Source organism: Schistocerca nitens, chromosome 1, assembly GCF_023898315.1.
Source record: "Schistocerca nitens isolate TAMUIC-IGC-003100 chromosome 1, iqSchNite1.1, whole genome shotgun sequence".
NCBI classification, from domain to species: Eukaryota; Metazoa; Arthropoda; class Insecta; order Orthoptera; family Acrididae; genus Schistocerca; species Schistocerca nitens.
Genome location: NC_064614.1, coordinates 211,725,299 through 211,740,513, shown reverse-complemented (window position 1 = coordinate 211,740,513; position 15,215 = coordinate 211,725,299). Strand labels below are relative to the sequence as shown.

At 43.5% G+C, this 15,215-nt stretch overlaps 1 protein-coding gene across 1 annotated transcript in view; it reads left to right on the top strand.

Moving 5' to 3' along the window:
- LOC126235131 (guanylate cyclase 32E) overlaps positions 1-15,215 on the top strand; it is a 954,039-nt gene that overhangs the window by 474,711 nt on the left and 464,113 nt on the right. The window contains exon 7 of the mRNA XM_049943867.1: positions 946-1,190. Coding sequence (XP_049799824.1) covers positions 946-1,190 — 245 coding nt within the window. The remainder of the gene's footprint in view (positions 1-945; positions 1,191-15,215) is intronic.

Below are 15,215 nucleotides of genomic sequence, written 5' to 3'. Positions count from 1 at the left end.
CCATCATGCCGGCTGATACGTCAGTATGGCGATGACGAATACACGCTTCCAGTGTGCGATCACCGCGATGTAGCCAAACATGGATGCGACCATCATGATGGTGTAAACAGAACTTGGATTCATCCGAAAAATGACGTTTTGTCATTCGTGCACCCAGGTTCGTCGTTGAGTACACTATCGCAGGCGCTCCCATCTGTGATGCAGCGTCAAGTGTAACCGCAACCATGGTCTCCGAGCTGGTAGTCCATGCTGCTGCAAACGTCGTCGAACTGTTCGTACAGATGGTTGTTGTCTTGCAAACGTCCCCATCTGTTGACTCAGGTATCGAGAGGTGCCTGCACAATCCGTTACAGCCATGCGGATAAGATGTCTGTCATCTGGACAGCTAGTGATACGAGGCCGTTGGGATCCAGCACGGCGTTCCGTACTACCTTCCTGAACCCATCTATTCCTTATTCTGCTAACAGTCATTGGATCTCGACAAACGCGAGCAGCAATGTCGCCATATGACAAACCGCAATCGCGACAGGGTACAATCCGAGCTTTATGAAAGTCGGAAACGTGAAGGTACGCATTTCTGATCCTTACACGAGGCATCACAACAATGTTTCACCAGGCAACGCCGGTCAACTGCTGTTTGTGTATGAGTAATCGGCTGGAAACGTTCCTCACGTCAGCACGTTGTAGGTGTCGCCACTGGCGCCAAGCTTGTGTGAATGCTCTGAAAAGCTAATCATTTCCATATCACAGCATCGTCTTCTTGTAGGTTAAATTTCGCGTCTGTAGCACGTCATCTTCGTGGTGTAGCAATTTTAATGTCCAGTAGAGTATGTCACTGTGGTCGCGGGCAGTGGTTGCAGCGTTCTGGTTCATCAGTGATGCTTTCATTTCCTGATAGTGCCACTCTTTTTGGACGCTGTCATGTGGTGCCGGTTGCTGTCGCAGGCGAGTACTGGGTGGTCGGCGTGGACATCGAGCAGTACGACGCGGACAACCCCGGCAAGTACCTGCGCGACCTGCTGCGTCAGCAGGAGGACGCCAACGCGACGCGTGCCTTCCGCTGCTACCTGGGCGTGGCGCCGTCCGCGCCGCGCGACATGACCAACTTCAGCCAGCTCGTCAGCTCCTACATCCAGCTGCCACCCTTCAACATCCCCAACCCCGTCTCCGTCGTCGGCGGCGTCCGACTGGTGAGCCAACAGAGGCAGCGCCAACCTCTCCACGCTGCTGCTCGCTTCCCGCGGAATGTACGCTCTCAACGCATTTAGCTACGTATTTAGGTATCTTACAAAAGGTGCACACACTTAAGGTATCTGTAGAGAACAAGTTATTCTACCTCGCACGGATTCTCCCAGTCTCTGTGCAAAAAGTATCCAACGAGCTGTGTGCTGGTTTCTTATGAGAGGTAAGATAAAATTTGTCATTCTGCATCTACCTGTACACCTACATTATACTTTGCGAACCACTGTGAAACGCGTGGTAGAGAGTATGTCCCAATTTAGCAGTTCCTAGTGCTTTTTCTCGTTCCATTCATGTATGGAGCGAGGAAACACAATGTTTATTGCCTCTGTGCGTGCTGAATTAATCAAATTTTTTCCTGACGTTCTCTGTGGGAGCTGTACATTTTTGGAACACACCTACGAGAAGCAAGGTTACCCAAAAGACTCATGGGTTCAGCAGTAGAGGGTAGGAGGAGTCGGGGTAGACCAAGGAGAAGGTACCTGGATTCGGTTAAGAATGATTTTGAAGTAATACGCTTAGCATCAGAAGAGGCACCAATGTTAGCACTGAATAGGGGATCATGGAGGGATTTTATAAGGGTGACTATGCTCCAGACTGAACGCTGAAAGGCATAATCAGTCTTAAATGATGATGATGATGAACCTACGACCAGCTTAGAGACAGAAGTAATGACACTTTCTGCAGGAGTTGACCATCATTTTGCAGGACAATGCTCAAGACCGTACAGTGCAAGCTGTTACTGATTTGTTTGACTGATGGGGCTGCTAAGTGCTATACCACCTACTGCACTACCCTCGTGTGTTCAACTCGATTTCTAAACTGAAGGAAACGCTTGACGGCATTCGCTTCAGAACTACTACAAATTCGTCGGGAAATAGACATCGCCGCTCGAACTGTCAACACAACTGGCACTGCTACGAGTATTCTGCGACTTCCACATGTTGGCAACGGGTTATACACAATGCTGGAGACTACTTTGAAGGTCAGTAATACTTTGAAACACGTATCTATTTGGTACGAGCTGTAAATAAATAATTGCCAATATTGAAGTTCCAATCCTCGTACAACAACTGTAACAGGTTGAAATTTTTACAGAATAATCACATCAACCTTTTGGTATTGCAAATGGTTCGCACTGGGCGGCAGAACCCGTGACACTCCACAAGAAAGCGGCCCAGTAGCGCCAATGAAGTGATTCTAAAACATTCAGACACAAACAATTAACAGGCGCAATATAACGTGGCAACAAACAGCTGAATCTCACGCTCTGTAGATTAGATTTAGGGATCAGCTGCACCCCTTCCTGCAATACCACTCTGTTTTACAGTTTAAGAAAGGACGAGTAAAAAACGACTCCTTGTGCCACGGGATATAACGGAGAGCTACAATAAGTTAATATAATTCTTCTTCATTTATAAGAAGCAGAAATTGTTTCTGGTTGCAAGACCCGCACTACCGCTCTTAAATGCACTGTTCCATTAATACCAAGAGACCCCAGGAATAAAACAACTCCATAAGCCTGGCCACAGATGGAGCGTTAAAAGTCACACCAAATTTTACTCTGTTCACAAATGCAAAATTTACTATCAGATTGGATGCCTTTATCCACTTGTCTCACCAAATGACCAACACAATAAACAGCAAGCATGCAGTTGGACGGAAGTCTTACCACGGGAGGCTGAACTTTGTCAAACAAATCAAATGATTTAAATAGCAAGACGATAATTAGCGGGTATCGGCTTCGTTCAGAGGTCCGCCTAGTTAACGAGCAGCACCCAAGTTAGCGCACCTTGCAAGACACTCGGCTGGTACAACGTGCCGTAATTGCAGTTATAACAGCGTTGGTGCGTTGATAAATGTCAGCAACAACTTCCAAGTACGTCACCGCGTATTAATGGAGAGACGCAAACAAGCAGTTTTGAGTCCGGTGACCGCACGTAGAGTAGAACTCTGTCAGAGACGGCGGTTTGCAGTAGCAGTCCTTAGCCAGCGGTGTAAAAGGCCCCTCTTCCCGCTATACCACGAACTCAGCACGCCCCACGAGCTCTCCCGCTAGGCACCTCCTCCCTCCTCATTAGACTGACTGAGAGAGCAAGAGACCTCTTAGAAACCACCCGTGCACGCCCTCTAGGCAAAGATAAGTGCTCACGAAATCCTGGTGCAATAGATCGATTCACGAACATCTCTCACATTATTAAATAACAGGAACTTCGAAAAAGTAACAAATGCACTGGTGAGGAGAGGGTTTTAATGTCATTAGATTACATCCTACACTCTCTGGAAGAAATGGTTGGTAATGGTTTCATCGTCTCCAGTCAGTTTTCACCGACTAAATATGCGACGAATTCGACTGCCGCTAGGTACCCCCGTGATGTAAATGTGCCTTTCTCAAAGTAGCCTTGAGTTCGTAGACTGACACACAGGAAATGTTCTGCGCAGGGTTGCCGCACCGTCTAAGGGCGCCTTGCCACGGTTCGCGCGGCTCCCCGGTCGGAGGTTCGAGTCCTCCCTCGGGTAGGTGTGAGTTAGTTTAAGTTAGATCAGGTAATGTGTAAGCCTAGGGAGCTATGACCACAGCAGTTTGGTCCCACAGGAACTTACCACAAACTTTTTTTTAAAAAAATGGAGAGCATGTACAGTTAAATTGAGATTGTCTTTTCATCCGAGAAAATGTGCTTGGATTAACCTTCCAAACCAACGCATCAGATATTCTCACTCCTGTTCTATGTAGTCCTATCGGCGGTGTCGTCCGTCACAGCAGATGAGACAGCAGCAGATGAGATAGCGCCTCTGCAAAAATTCTGACCTGGGGAAGTTCTACTTGTGTTGCTACAGTTTGATGCGCGGGTAGAAAATCTACGTCAAATAATAGTTCAGGATGCCATTACGGTGCATTTATTGATAAATACCGTAAAATTATTAACAGTTACTAGGGGTAATACACATCCGTATAATATTGAAAACCGAGAGCATGACTGACACGGAGTTCAGACCATGAGAACGTCCGAACACCCACTGGCTTACTTGGCGCACAACAATTTTCACTAGCAAATGTCGTGCGCCATCTGAAGGATTCGTACTTCGTTGACAGTGTCACCGCCGCCATTTGTTTCTCGTTTCAATCTGTTTAATTTATATTGTAGTCATAGTAAAGAAGCTTCGACGACTCTAAGACTGCTCTAACATTTCTGATAAAACAAGACTGTAATACTTAATATTTTAGACAGAAACAGTCGCTATTTTGCCCCTGAATGTCGTGTTGTCTCAGAGGTCTGCACGTGCTCTACTATGTACGCTGTTGCCCAAAGGTTGTTTCTCACACCACCAGCTAGCTCACTTAACAGCGACATACGGCACAACCAATTTCCTGCCTGCTTGCCGATGGTGGGAATCGCCTCATATGCGTCGTAGTAGCGTTCTGTATTACAGCTTACGATAGTAACTTATCCATCTTATTCGTAGCTTTCAAGTATAAAACGAAAAATGGTACACAAATGGGATCCTCACAAAGGCACTACAGCCTGCCTCCACCTACGAACTACAAGCTCTCAATAAACCCAGAATATTGTCAAAAGGTTGTTGTCCAGAAGCAGCTGTTCGTACACATTTGGACTCTTAACGAAAAAGGCTTGTGTAATTCTGAAACTGAAATCAGTTATCCTTTGCATCACACGTCATATGTATGACATTGTTTTATGGGGAAAAAATTTCATCCAGCTGACAACTCTCTCATCGCCATCACATCATCATCAGACCAAAGAGACTGGCTATCTGGATCACCTTCCTCTCTGAAACATTTCCCTTCCTTCATCTTTTCCTTGGCATGTCGTGTGGCCTCCTTTCACTGGAAACATAGTAGAATACGATAGTAGACTGGTGGTGGGAGTTCATTACACGTATCTGACCTGTTCACACAAGACAGTTGCGGTTGCTTCTCTTTAGACTGACAACGTTTGAGTATCGTACATTTCTTCCAGCTAGCATAAGTAGAATAACTGCAACGCAGTGCCCCTGATTTGTACTAGACTCATATTAACTGGAACGTTGAAAAATAGCGCCGGCCGGAGTGGACTAGAGGTTCTAGGCGCTACAGTCTGGAACCACGCGACCGCTACGGTCGCAGGTTCGAATCCTGCATCGGGCATGGATGTGTGTGATGTCCTTAGGTTAGTTAGGTTTAAGTAGTTCTAAGTTCTAGGGGATTGATGACCTCACAAGTCAAGTCCCGTAGTGCTCAGAGCCATTTGCCATTTTTGAAAAATAGCTGTACAGTATATCACGTCTTGCGGAACAACTTTTATTAGAGACAAAATGTTTACTGACACTAGGTGTCGTTTAAGATTGGTTATGCCCCTGAGAGGTAGCAGGACGTCGGTACTCTTCGGCTTTCGTATTAATTGTGAGTTGCGTATTATCCAGGTATCTGCTCCACGTGAAAGGTGGCAGGTGGCACAAAACTGAAGTTCCTCAAACGCTTCTAAAATATCTTTCCCCATCAAGAGTTTTATACGGACAAAATTTTTCTTCAAACGTTTTTCATCTTCGGAAAAGGAGAAACGAGCGTTTTGTTTCCAGTTTCTCCCGTCCTCATACTCATGTAACACGTTGCTGATTACCCACATTGTATATCAATACAACCTGTACTAAGTTACAAGACTGCCATTGTACTCCAGACATCAGGCTTTCTCATTCACGCGAAACGTATTTTCTGTATTAGCTCAATTATTGCCTGGTATGGTCTTCACCTTTTTCCTGGTTAGCCAACATATCTTTTCCCATTCTGCTCAAATTCTTTTAACTTTATTCACAATCTTCGTCCATTATTTCCCTTTAGGTGTTCAGTCCGCCTTTGTTTTCTTCTACTGTTCATCGTGTAGTTTTCTTTGTTCCAAATATCCTTAGTTACAGCTATCTCTCGTTTTATATCATTTGACGGTGTCTTTGTTGTTCGTAATTTAAATCCCATGGTCAACTAAATCAAGCAATGTAGTGAGAAAAACAATCTCATAAAACTTTATTTGTATTTATTTTCGTGTTTTAAGTTTTTATGCGAATCTTGTATACTTATTGAATTCATTAATTCGCGTTCTTGCTGCACGTCCTCATTTCTGATTGTCCTTCTACATACATACTTCATATCAAAAATATCTTTGTGGTGTGCTACTTAAATATATGACTGTAGTAATAAAATGTCATCATCACACAGTTTTGCGTTTAAATTCTTCAGAATGAAGAGGTACGAAATAGTGGCAACTATTTATTCACAACCGATATAAAAGAGTTACATATATATGACGATAGTTTCTGTTCCCGAAAGAACAGTTACCGTGGATGACCATGCAGCTTTGTAGAAATGAAATGATAATTAAATGGACACCCTAGCTGCAAGCAGGCGTTGATATACTTCATTGGGGACATGTTGAAAATGTGTGCCCCGACCGGGACTCGAACCCGGGATTTCCTGCTTACATGGCAGACGCTCTATCCATCTGAGCCACAGCGGGCACAGAGGGTAGTGCGTCTGCAGGGACTTATCCCTTGCACGCTCCCCGTGAGATCCACATTCCCAACATGATCACACCACTACATTCGTAGTGCGCCTAATAGATGTTTGCCCATCATTCTCATTACTCGTGGCAGATTAATCTACCAAGTCCCGTACGAGTTCGGGCATAGCGTGTGCGTTCGCACAAGAAGGTCAATGGCCGGGAAGCCATATTTTTAACTATATATGACGATAGTTTCTGTTCCCGAAAGAACAGTTACCGTGGATGACCATGCAGCTTTGCTAGAAATGAACGTACGGGACTTGGTAGATTAATCTGCCACAAGTAATGAGAATGATGGGCAAACATCTATTAGGCGCACTACGAATGTAGTGGTGTGGACATGTTGGGAATGTGGATCTCACGGGGAGCGTGCAAGGGATAAGTCCCTGCAGACGCACTGTCCTCTGTGCCCGCGGTGGCTCAGATGGATAGAGCGTCTGCCATGTAAGCAGGAAATCCCGGGTTCGAGTCCCGGTCGGGGCACACATTTTCAACATGTCCCCAATGAAGTATATCAACGCCTGCTTGCAGCTAGGGTGTCCATTTAATTATCATTTCATAAAAGAGTTACATGTTTGCACCTGTTACTGTCCTTCAAAGCAGTCAGCAGCGTTTTGTAGAACCAGTTGCCAGCGATGTGAAAGGCGCAGTATACCGTTAGCACAGCCTATTCTGTTGATGGTGCGAATGGAGCGGTCTACTGCCTGTCGAATCTCTGGATTAGTTCTGAAGCGAATGCCACGAAGTGGTTCCTTCATCTTCGGAATCAAATCAAAGTCACAAGGACTTAAGTCCGGGGACTAAGGTGGATAGTACAGTACTTCCCATTCCCATCGACCGAACAGAGCAGGCACAGCTTGCGCTGTATGCGACCGCGCATTGTCGTGCAAAATGATGGGTGAGTTGTGCAAAAAGTGTCGACTCTTCTTTCGCAAATCTGGTCGCAGGTGATTCTCCAGAAACGAACAGTAATATTGTGCACTGACGGTCTGTCGTGGAGGAACGTAATGCGTTAGGATAACACCATCACAGTCGTACAAGAGAACCACCATAACTTTAGACCACTCCATTCGCACCACCAACGCAACAGCCTCTGCTAACGGTATACTACGCCTTCCACATCGCTGGCAACGGGTTCTACACAACGCTGGTGACTACTTTGAAGGACAGTAACAGGTGCAAACATGTATCTTTTTTGTATCGGTTGTGAATAAATAGTTGCCACTATTTAAGTTCCAACCCTCGTAGAAGGGCAGTCACAAATGAGGATATTCATAAATTCTGTAACATATGAAACACACCAACACATACTCATAAACACACACAGTGAGTGAATGATAGGAGAGAGACAAAGAGGGAGACTTCTTGATTTGTAATGGTAATATTACACTCACAATTTGCAGGTTATGAGAGGAACTGTAATTTCTTAACTGTGGCAGTTCGGATGACACTTGCAATATAACACTCAGAGACGTCTTCGATGAAAATTCGAACGGCAGTCTGTGCCATAATTGAAAGGAATAAAAATTCTCGTTATTTCTTTGTAATGACGTGATCGAAGACCACAAATTTGCACCTTTGAGATTAGATCTCCGTTCATACCTCGAATTTGTTGTTGAAATTTAAACTGACTTTCACCACTGGCTATATTTAGCGCTTGTGAAAAATAGTTGCACCGTAAATAAGATTTGGGGGTTTCATTTTAAGGTACATGTTTCCTCTTAACAGACCCTGTGAGCCGATTATTATGTCGTGCGAAAGGAAGAACACACTACCCGCAGGACGACCATACCTAGCAAAATACAATACCGTCCAAAGTTTGAAATTATGTTTAATTTATTTCGGTATCAGCCAATACAATTTCTTTGCATCTGGTATAGAAAAACGAAAATAAAACCAGTCGTGAATTCTCCGCGCTCCTCCACGACGACACATAATATCGTACAATAACGTTAAATCGCCTCGTCCGTGTCGCTCATAAAAGTTAGCTCTGAGGACAATATAACGAGACGTAATTGCTAATGGAATCGTGTTATAGCGTGGTTTGAGATGCTTCTGTACATGCACAGCTTTGCAATTACCTGATTAGGGAGTGGTATCAATTTGGGAAATGGAAGCTGCCCACAGGAGAAGCTAGCCCACACTAATCTGTCCACGACTTCGCCGGCCGATTGTCGTCCACACATTCAAATCTCATAGGATTAGTTCTAAAAGTGAATGGTTGCAATTTTTCTCTGAAAACCGTGGTGTGGGATGCACAATAAAACAACTTATTTGATGTACAAGAACGTACAGTCCCATGTACATCACAAAACCACAGATCGATGAGCTCAATATTCGTAACATAACTAGCGGTAATAATCGCTAAATGAAATATCTTAATATAATTGCGGATAATGGTAGCCAGCACCTTAAGAAATATTTATGTTTTCATGAACTAGTTTTTGAGCCTTTTCAGACTCGTCTTCAGACGCGGCATGCAAAAATTTAAATATTGCTTCTTTTAGCGTGATGCTGTGTACTGCGAAACCTGCCACTACTTTATAATACTAACCTGTGAGTATATACTATATTATGTCTCTGGACTTAATACCCTGAAAATATTTCTCCTTCGTATGAAATTTGTTCCTGAATGAATAACAACGCCATCCGACCAATTTTTATGAAATATCAGGTAATGAACCAACGTTTTTAGCGCTAAGGAACAATAAAGGGATCTGTAATATAGGTAAATTGGAATCAAGATCTTCAATTATCCTAGTATCAACTATTGTTAGTGTAGCATTCCTCAGAGGAGAGATACGAGCCATGTAGACGTAACTACACCGGTGTCTACTAATACCTAACAAATGGGAAGTAACTTATCTGATACCAAAGTGTCGAAGTATTCGTCGTTGCAGTCGGTGTCTTCAACAGCGTTCCGTCTCGCAATTACCTAAATTAGCTGAAAATTTCATCTAAATCCGGAAATAATATTGTTACTGAAGTTAGGTAATAGAAATTCTGTTTTGCTGAGGTCAGATCAATAAATATTTCAATTAGATTGCAATGAAAATTTGCTTTCATGAACGGAGCTTAAAAGAACACATGTGCCAATGAACATTACTGAAGGGAGGACTCAAAAATAATTTCGCGAGAAAAAATATTCATGGGAGATATGAACTGAAATTCAGTTGTTACAAAGTAATCACAAAAGCTCATGAATAACATATATACTCGTAAGTATCTGCTTATGGACACATATACAAAAGAGAGAAAAATAATCCCATTTTCATGATACTCCTCGCAGTTTAAAACTCAGAACCATAAGACATTGGTCCGTACTTTACAAGTTGGCTGCAGGCAGAACGATGTTCACAGCTTCAGGCAGAAATTAAAAGAGCGTTTTCTGCCCGTCCACCCTACCCTACTTAACTCGAAGTTCGGCGCCAAGCAATATGGTTCGTCGATTACACTCCACTTGGCTAAAGCCATACCTTACACAGCTCATTCGAAAATAAGGTCACTCTAGCAGTCGAAAACATCTACTACAATCTTCGATTTATACGAGTCGTGTCGGCAGTTACATCGTATTCGGCTGATGTTAACTGAATGTCGAGAAGTAGCCCTACAAGAAATACAGGCTCAGAAAATTGCATCTGGAGACACACAAAAAGTGTAGGTATTAGTTCAAAAGATAAATCCTTTGACTACTGCAAGTGGTAAGATGAAATCATCACCTATAGCTCTGACATTCTGAAACTCACTTGTCATATTATCCCCTCACCTGTCCCACTGCTGGAAAATTCAGAGTAGCACACGTGTCCAACCCCTCACACCGGAATTCCCACCTAGGACGTTCTGCATTAAAATGGCAGACAGATTGGCAACCATTCACAGAATGAGATTTTCACTCTGCACCGGAGTGTGCGCTGATATGAAACATCTTGGCAGATTAAAACTGTACGCCGGACCTAGACTTGAAATCGGGACCTCTCCCTTTGCCACAGGGACCTGATTTCGGGGCCTGACATAAATTTTATTTTTTGAGTTTTCGGTCATTTTTATACACTGCAGAAAGAAAGTTCGTAGGCTTGTTTCTACATCTGAAAGGTGATGTCTATTCAAATCTCGCGTCAGTCACACAAGAGTGGCGCTAGCAAAGCTACAATGAGAAAACAGATCAGGTTTGCTTTGAATACACACTGTAACTGTCGTGATCGTTAGTTACCTTTGAGACTGGACGTGGGGAGTAGATGTTAGTCAGGAATGGCTTTAAGGCGACAAAGGCGCCGTTATCAACATCCCACTGAGAATGAGGGAGGTCGTGTAATAGGGATACGAGAAGCTGGATGTTCCATCTGCGATATAGCAGGAAAACTTGGTTGGAATGTACCCACTGTACATGATTGCTGGCAGCAGTGGTCACGAAAATGTACGGTCTGTGCTTCGGATGGCCACGTGGCACTACCGACAGGGAAGACCATCGTGTTCGGCGTATGGCTCTGGCGTGTCGTACTGTATTTGCTGCAGCAATCTGAGAAGCAGTTGGCACCACCATGACACAACGATCTGCTGTAAATCGGTTACTTCAAAGTCAGTTCCGATCAAGACGCATTCTACTGAGCCCAAATCATTTTCCTTTGCCCATCAGTGGTACGAAGCAGAAGTCACTGGAGGACAGTGTGGAGAGCTGTTCAGTGATGGCCGCGTTTTGGTTAGCAGGAGGCAAGTTGAGGGCGTGCAACCAACCTGTCGTGCTGGACACACTGCAGCTACACCCGGAGTTACGGTCTCTGGTGTGATTTCGTGTGACAGCAGGAGCACTCTCGTGCATATTCCATGCACCCTGACTGCAAATCTGTACGCCAGTCTGGTGATTCTAACTGCCATGCTGCCAGTCATGAAGAGCATTCCAGGGATGTTTTCCATAAGGATTACACTCGCCTACATACCGCTGTTATCATCCAACATGTACTACAGAGTGTCGACATGTTGCTTTGGTCTGCTTGATCACCTCTGTCTCCAATGGAGAACATATGGGACATCACTGGACGATGACTCTGGCGTCATCCGCAAGCAGCATTAACCATCCCTGTATCGACCGACCAAGTGCAATAAACATGGAACACCATCCACAAACTGACATTCGGCACCTGTACAATACAATGCATACACGTTTACATGCTTGGATTCAACATTCTGGCAGATACACCGGTTATTAACGTACCAGTATCACCTTTACAATGGCTTATCTCGCGCTTACATTACTCTGTAATCTTGCAATGATAATCACTTAAATATGTTAGCTAGACAAATGGATTCCGAAAAAGTCATTACTCTTCATTAACTATATTTCGCTTCAAAAATGTTCAAATGTGTATGCCGGCCGTGGTGGCCGAGCAGTTCTAGGCGCTTCAGTCTGGAACCGCGCGACCGCTACGGTCGCAGGTTCGAATCCTGCCTCGGGCCTGTATGTGTGTGATGTTCTTAGGTTCGTTCGGTGTAAGTAGTTGTAACTTTGTAACTTCTACGGGACTGATGACCTCAGATGTTAAGTCCCATAGTGCTCAGAGCCATTTTTCTGTTTTTTTTTTTTTTTTTGTTCAAATGTTTATGAGTTCCTAAAGGACCAAACTGCTGAGGTCATCGGTGCTAGACTTATACATTACTTAAACTAACTTATGCTATGAGAAACACACCCACCCACGCGCGCGGGAAGACTCGAACCTCCTGCGGGGGGGGGGGGGGGGGGGGGGGGGCGCAATCCGTGACATGGAGCGTCAAACCGTGCGGCCACTCCGTGCGACTATTTTTCGGTGTTCCACCTTTTTTCTGTCAGTATGTCTAAGAGAATATTTTAGTATTTCCAGACTTACGCAGGCTTATCAGTCGTTCGGCTATATGAGATTAACAAGGAGAGGTCCCTAGGGGTGGGATAGACTTTTTGAAACATTCTATACACGTAGTGATGCAAGTTAAGGTTCAAGGAATCACAGCCTGCAGCCTGGGGCCTCGTTTGCGAGTAATCGACGAAAACTTCCGGAATTTCGTGCGATGCAATATATGTTTGAAAATGATATTAATTTACATACTGATTCCATAGTGCAGTGGTTAAGGTATTGGTCATACATGCAAGAGGATTATTTTTAAATCTTTATCGAAATGACTTCGATTTATATTATTATTTATTTACTTTGTTGAAATGTAATTTTTTCTATTCCTTTGTCACGCCTATTAGTCATCGTATAAATACATCATTTGCTCCCATTTTTCTTTCTGTAAGTCTTTTTCCACTTGGCTTCCTTGTTCATGTGATTTTAATTATTGTTGTGTATTATCTTCGATTTAATTGCCTCCATTTTCGTCCATGTTATTGCATTCATTATTTATATTCCTCATTTTTGCTTCAATTACGTTGTACTTATAATCCTTGCTTTCATTTAAACCGTTATTATTTTGTTCATAGTGGAATAAGAATTTGTGTTTTAAATGTTTGTATGACGATTGCCATTCAAAAGGATGTACTTCTTGTAACGTAAAATACGTTCTTGACACCATTGCACAGACAATATAAACAGCTCATTTTTTTCTTTTGTTTCTTAAACGACAGATCGGAGTTTTCCAGTATTTAAACATTGTGGTAGATAAATAAAAATAATTAAATTAAACAACGCAAGAAAAACATTGAGCCAGCCTGTGTGGCCGAGCGGTTCTAGCCGCTTCAGTCTGGAACCGCGCGACTGCTACGGTCGCAGGTTCGAATCCTGCCTCGATCATGGACGTGTGTGATGTTCTTAGGTTAGTTAGGCTTAAGTAGTTCTAAGTTCTAGGGGACTGATGACCTCAGATGTTAAGTCCCATAGTGATCAGAGCCATTTGAACCATTTGATTTGAAAATATAGACAGCCACTTACCGTGAAGATGACATGTTAAATTGCAGACATGCAGCATTATAAGATACTTCACCTGAGCTTTCGGCCACAGGCTTCGTAAGAATCCACAGAAGCAACCATACCTCACGCACACTTGGCCGCCAACTCCTGACAGCTCGGACCGGCATTCTGGGCCGAACTGTCGGAGTTGGCGGTCACACGTGCGTGAAGTGCGCTTGTTTGTGTGAGTGAATGGTGTGTGTGTTTCTCTTTCCTGTTTTGACGAAGGCTGTGGCCGAAAGCTTATGTGCAAGTGTTTTTTAATCGTAACTTAGCGTGTTATCCTTATGGTAAGTAGCAATCTGTCTATTCCTTACACTGTCATTGTCAACCTAGAGTTCCTATTGTTTAATAATTAAATTCACGTGCACAAAGATTCCAAGTGGAAAAAGTATGACAAGAGGAAGAAATAAGAGCAATTGAAGAAGTTAAAACGTTGATTAAAGTCATGTGACAAAGGAATACAAATAAACGAAATTGCGTGTAAACAAATTAACTGAATAAAAATAGTCATCAAAGTCACTTCGATAAAGATTTAAAAATTAAAAAATAATTGGACGTACCCAAGGTGAGTTGAGGCTAAAACCTTTTGCATGTGAGTCTTATATCTGAACTGTTAGGCTACGCAAACAGTCTGTAAGCTGTTACTATTTTTAAACCTACAGAGCATCGCACGAGATTTCGAATTTCTTTTCTGTCGATTACTCGCAAACGAGAGCAGACCAGTTTGAATGGTTTCAAGGTGTGAATTCTTGGACCTTCAGCTACACCATTGTAGGCCTACACATTCTTCAAACAGTCTATCTCACTGCTGGGGACCCCTCCTTGTAAGTGCTAAATGACTGGTGGCAGAATTTTACTATGACACTCGGTCATCATGGATCCCTGCAGTCAAAGTTCCACATGGAATGATATAGAGACTGTAATTCACGCTTACAAATGTTTCGTAAAACAGCATATTCTGTCACTTCACACATGAAACAGGAGTTCTATCTTGAAGTGATCGGAGGGGTACTGCATATTTTCCTCGACCGGTGGTAATGCCCCTTCCTGTAACAAGCGTTGATTTGTGCATAACTAGCTTCTCTCATCCTCTGGAAATCTTCAGCACACATTACTCGATGATGTGAATATGTGTGGTTGCAGCAGTATCTCACCCATAGTAGTGTACACTTGCAGCTACAAATTGTCGTCTCTGTCCATGAAAAACAGAAGATCGAACACGCAGTTGTAAAAGATTGGCCTCACATTCGGGAGAATCACCGTTCGAAACTCCTTCCGGCCATCCGGATTTGTGTTCCAGTGGTTTTCCACTTACGGTATGATTACTGAGCGAATTTGGTCGATTCACTTCCTAGTCCTCTCCTCTTCCGAGGTCGTGCCTTGTCTGTAATGTCTTCCTTTTTTACATAGAATAAATGTATCTGTTGGCCAAGAGCAGAAACTGTTGCAGAACTGAGTCGGTAGCGCGCTGAAATTTGTACTGGGGCATGATAATTCCTTGAATCAG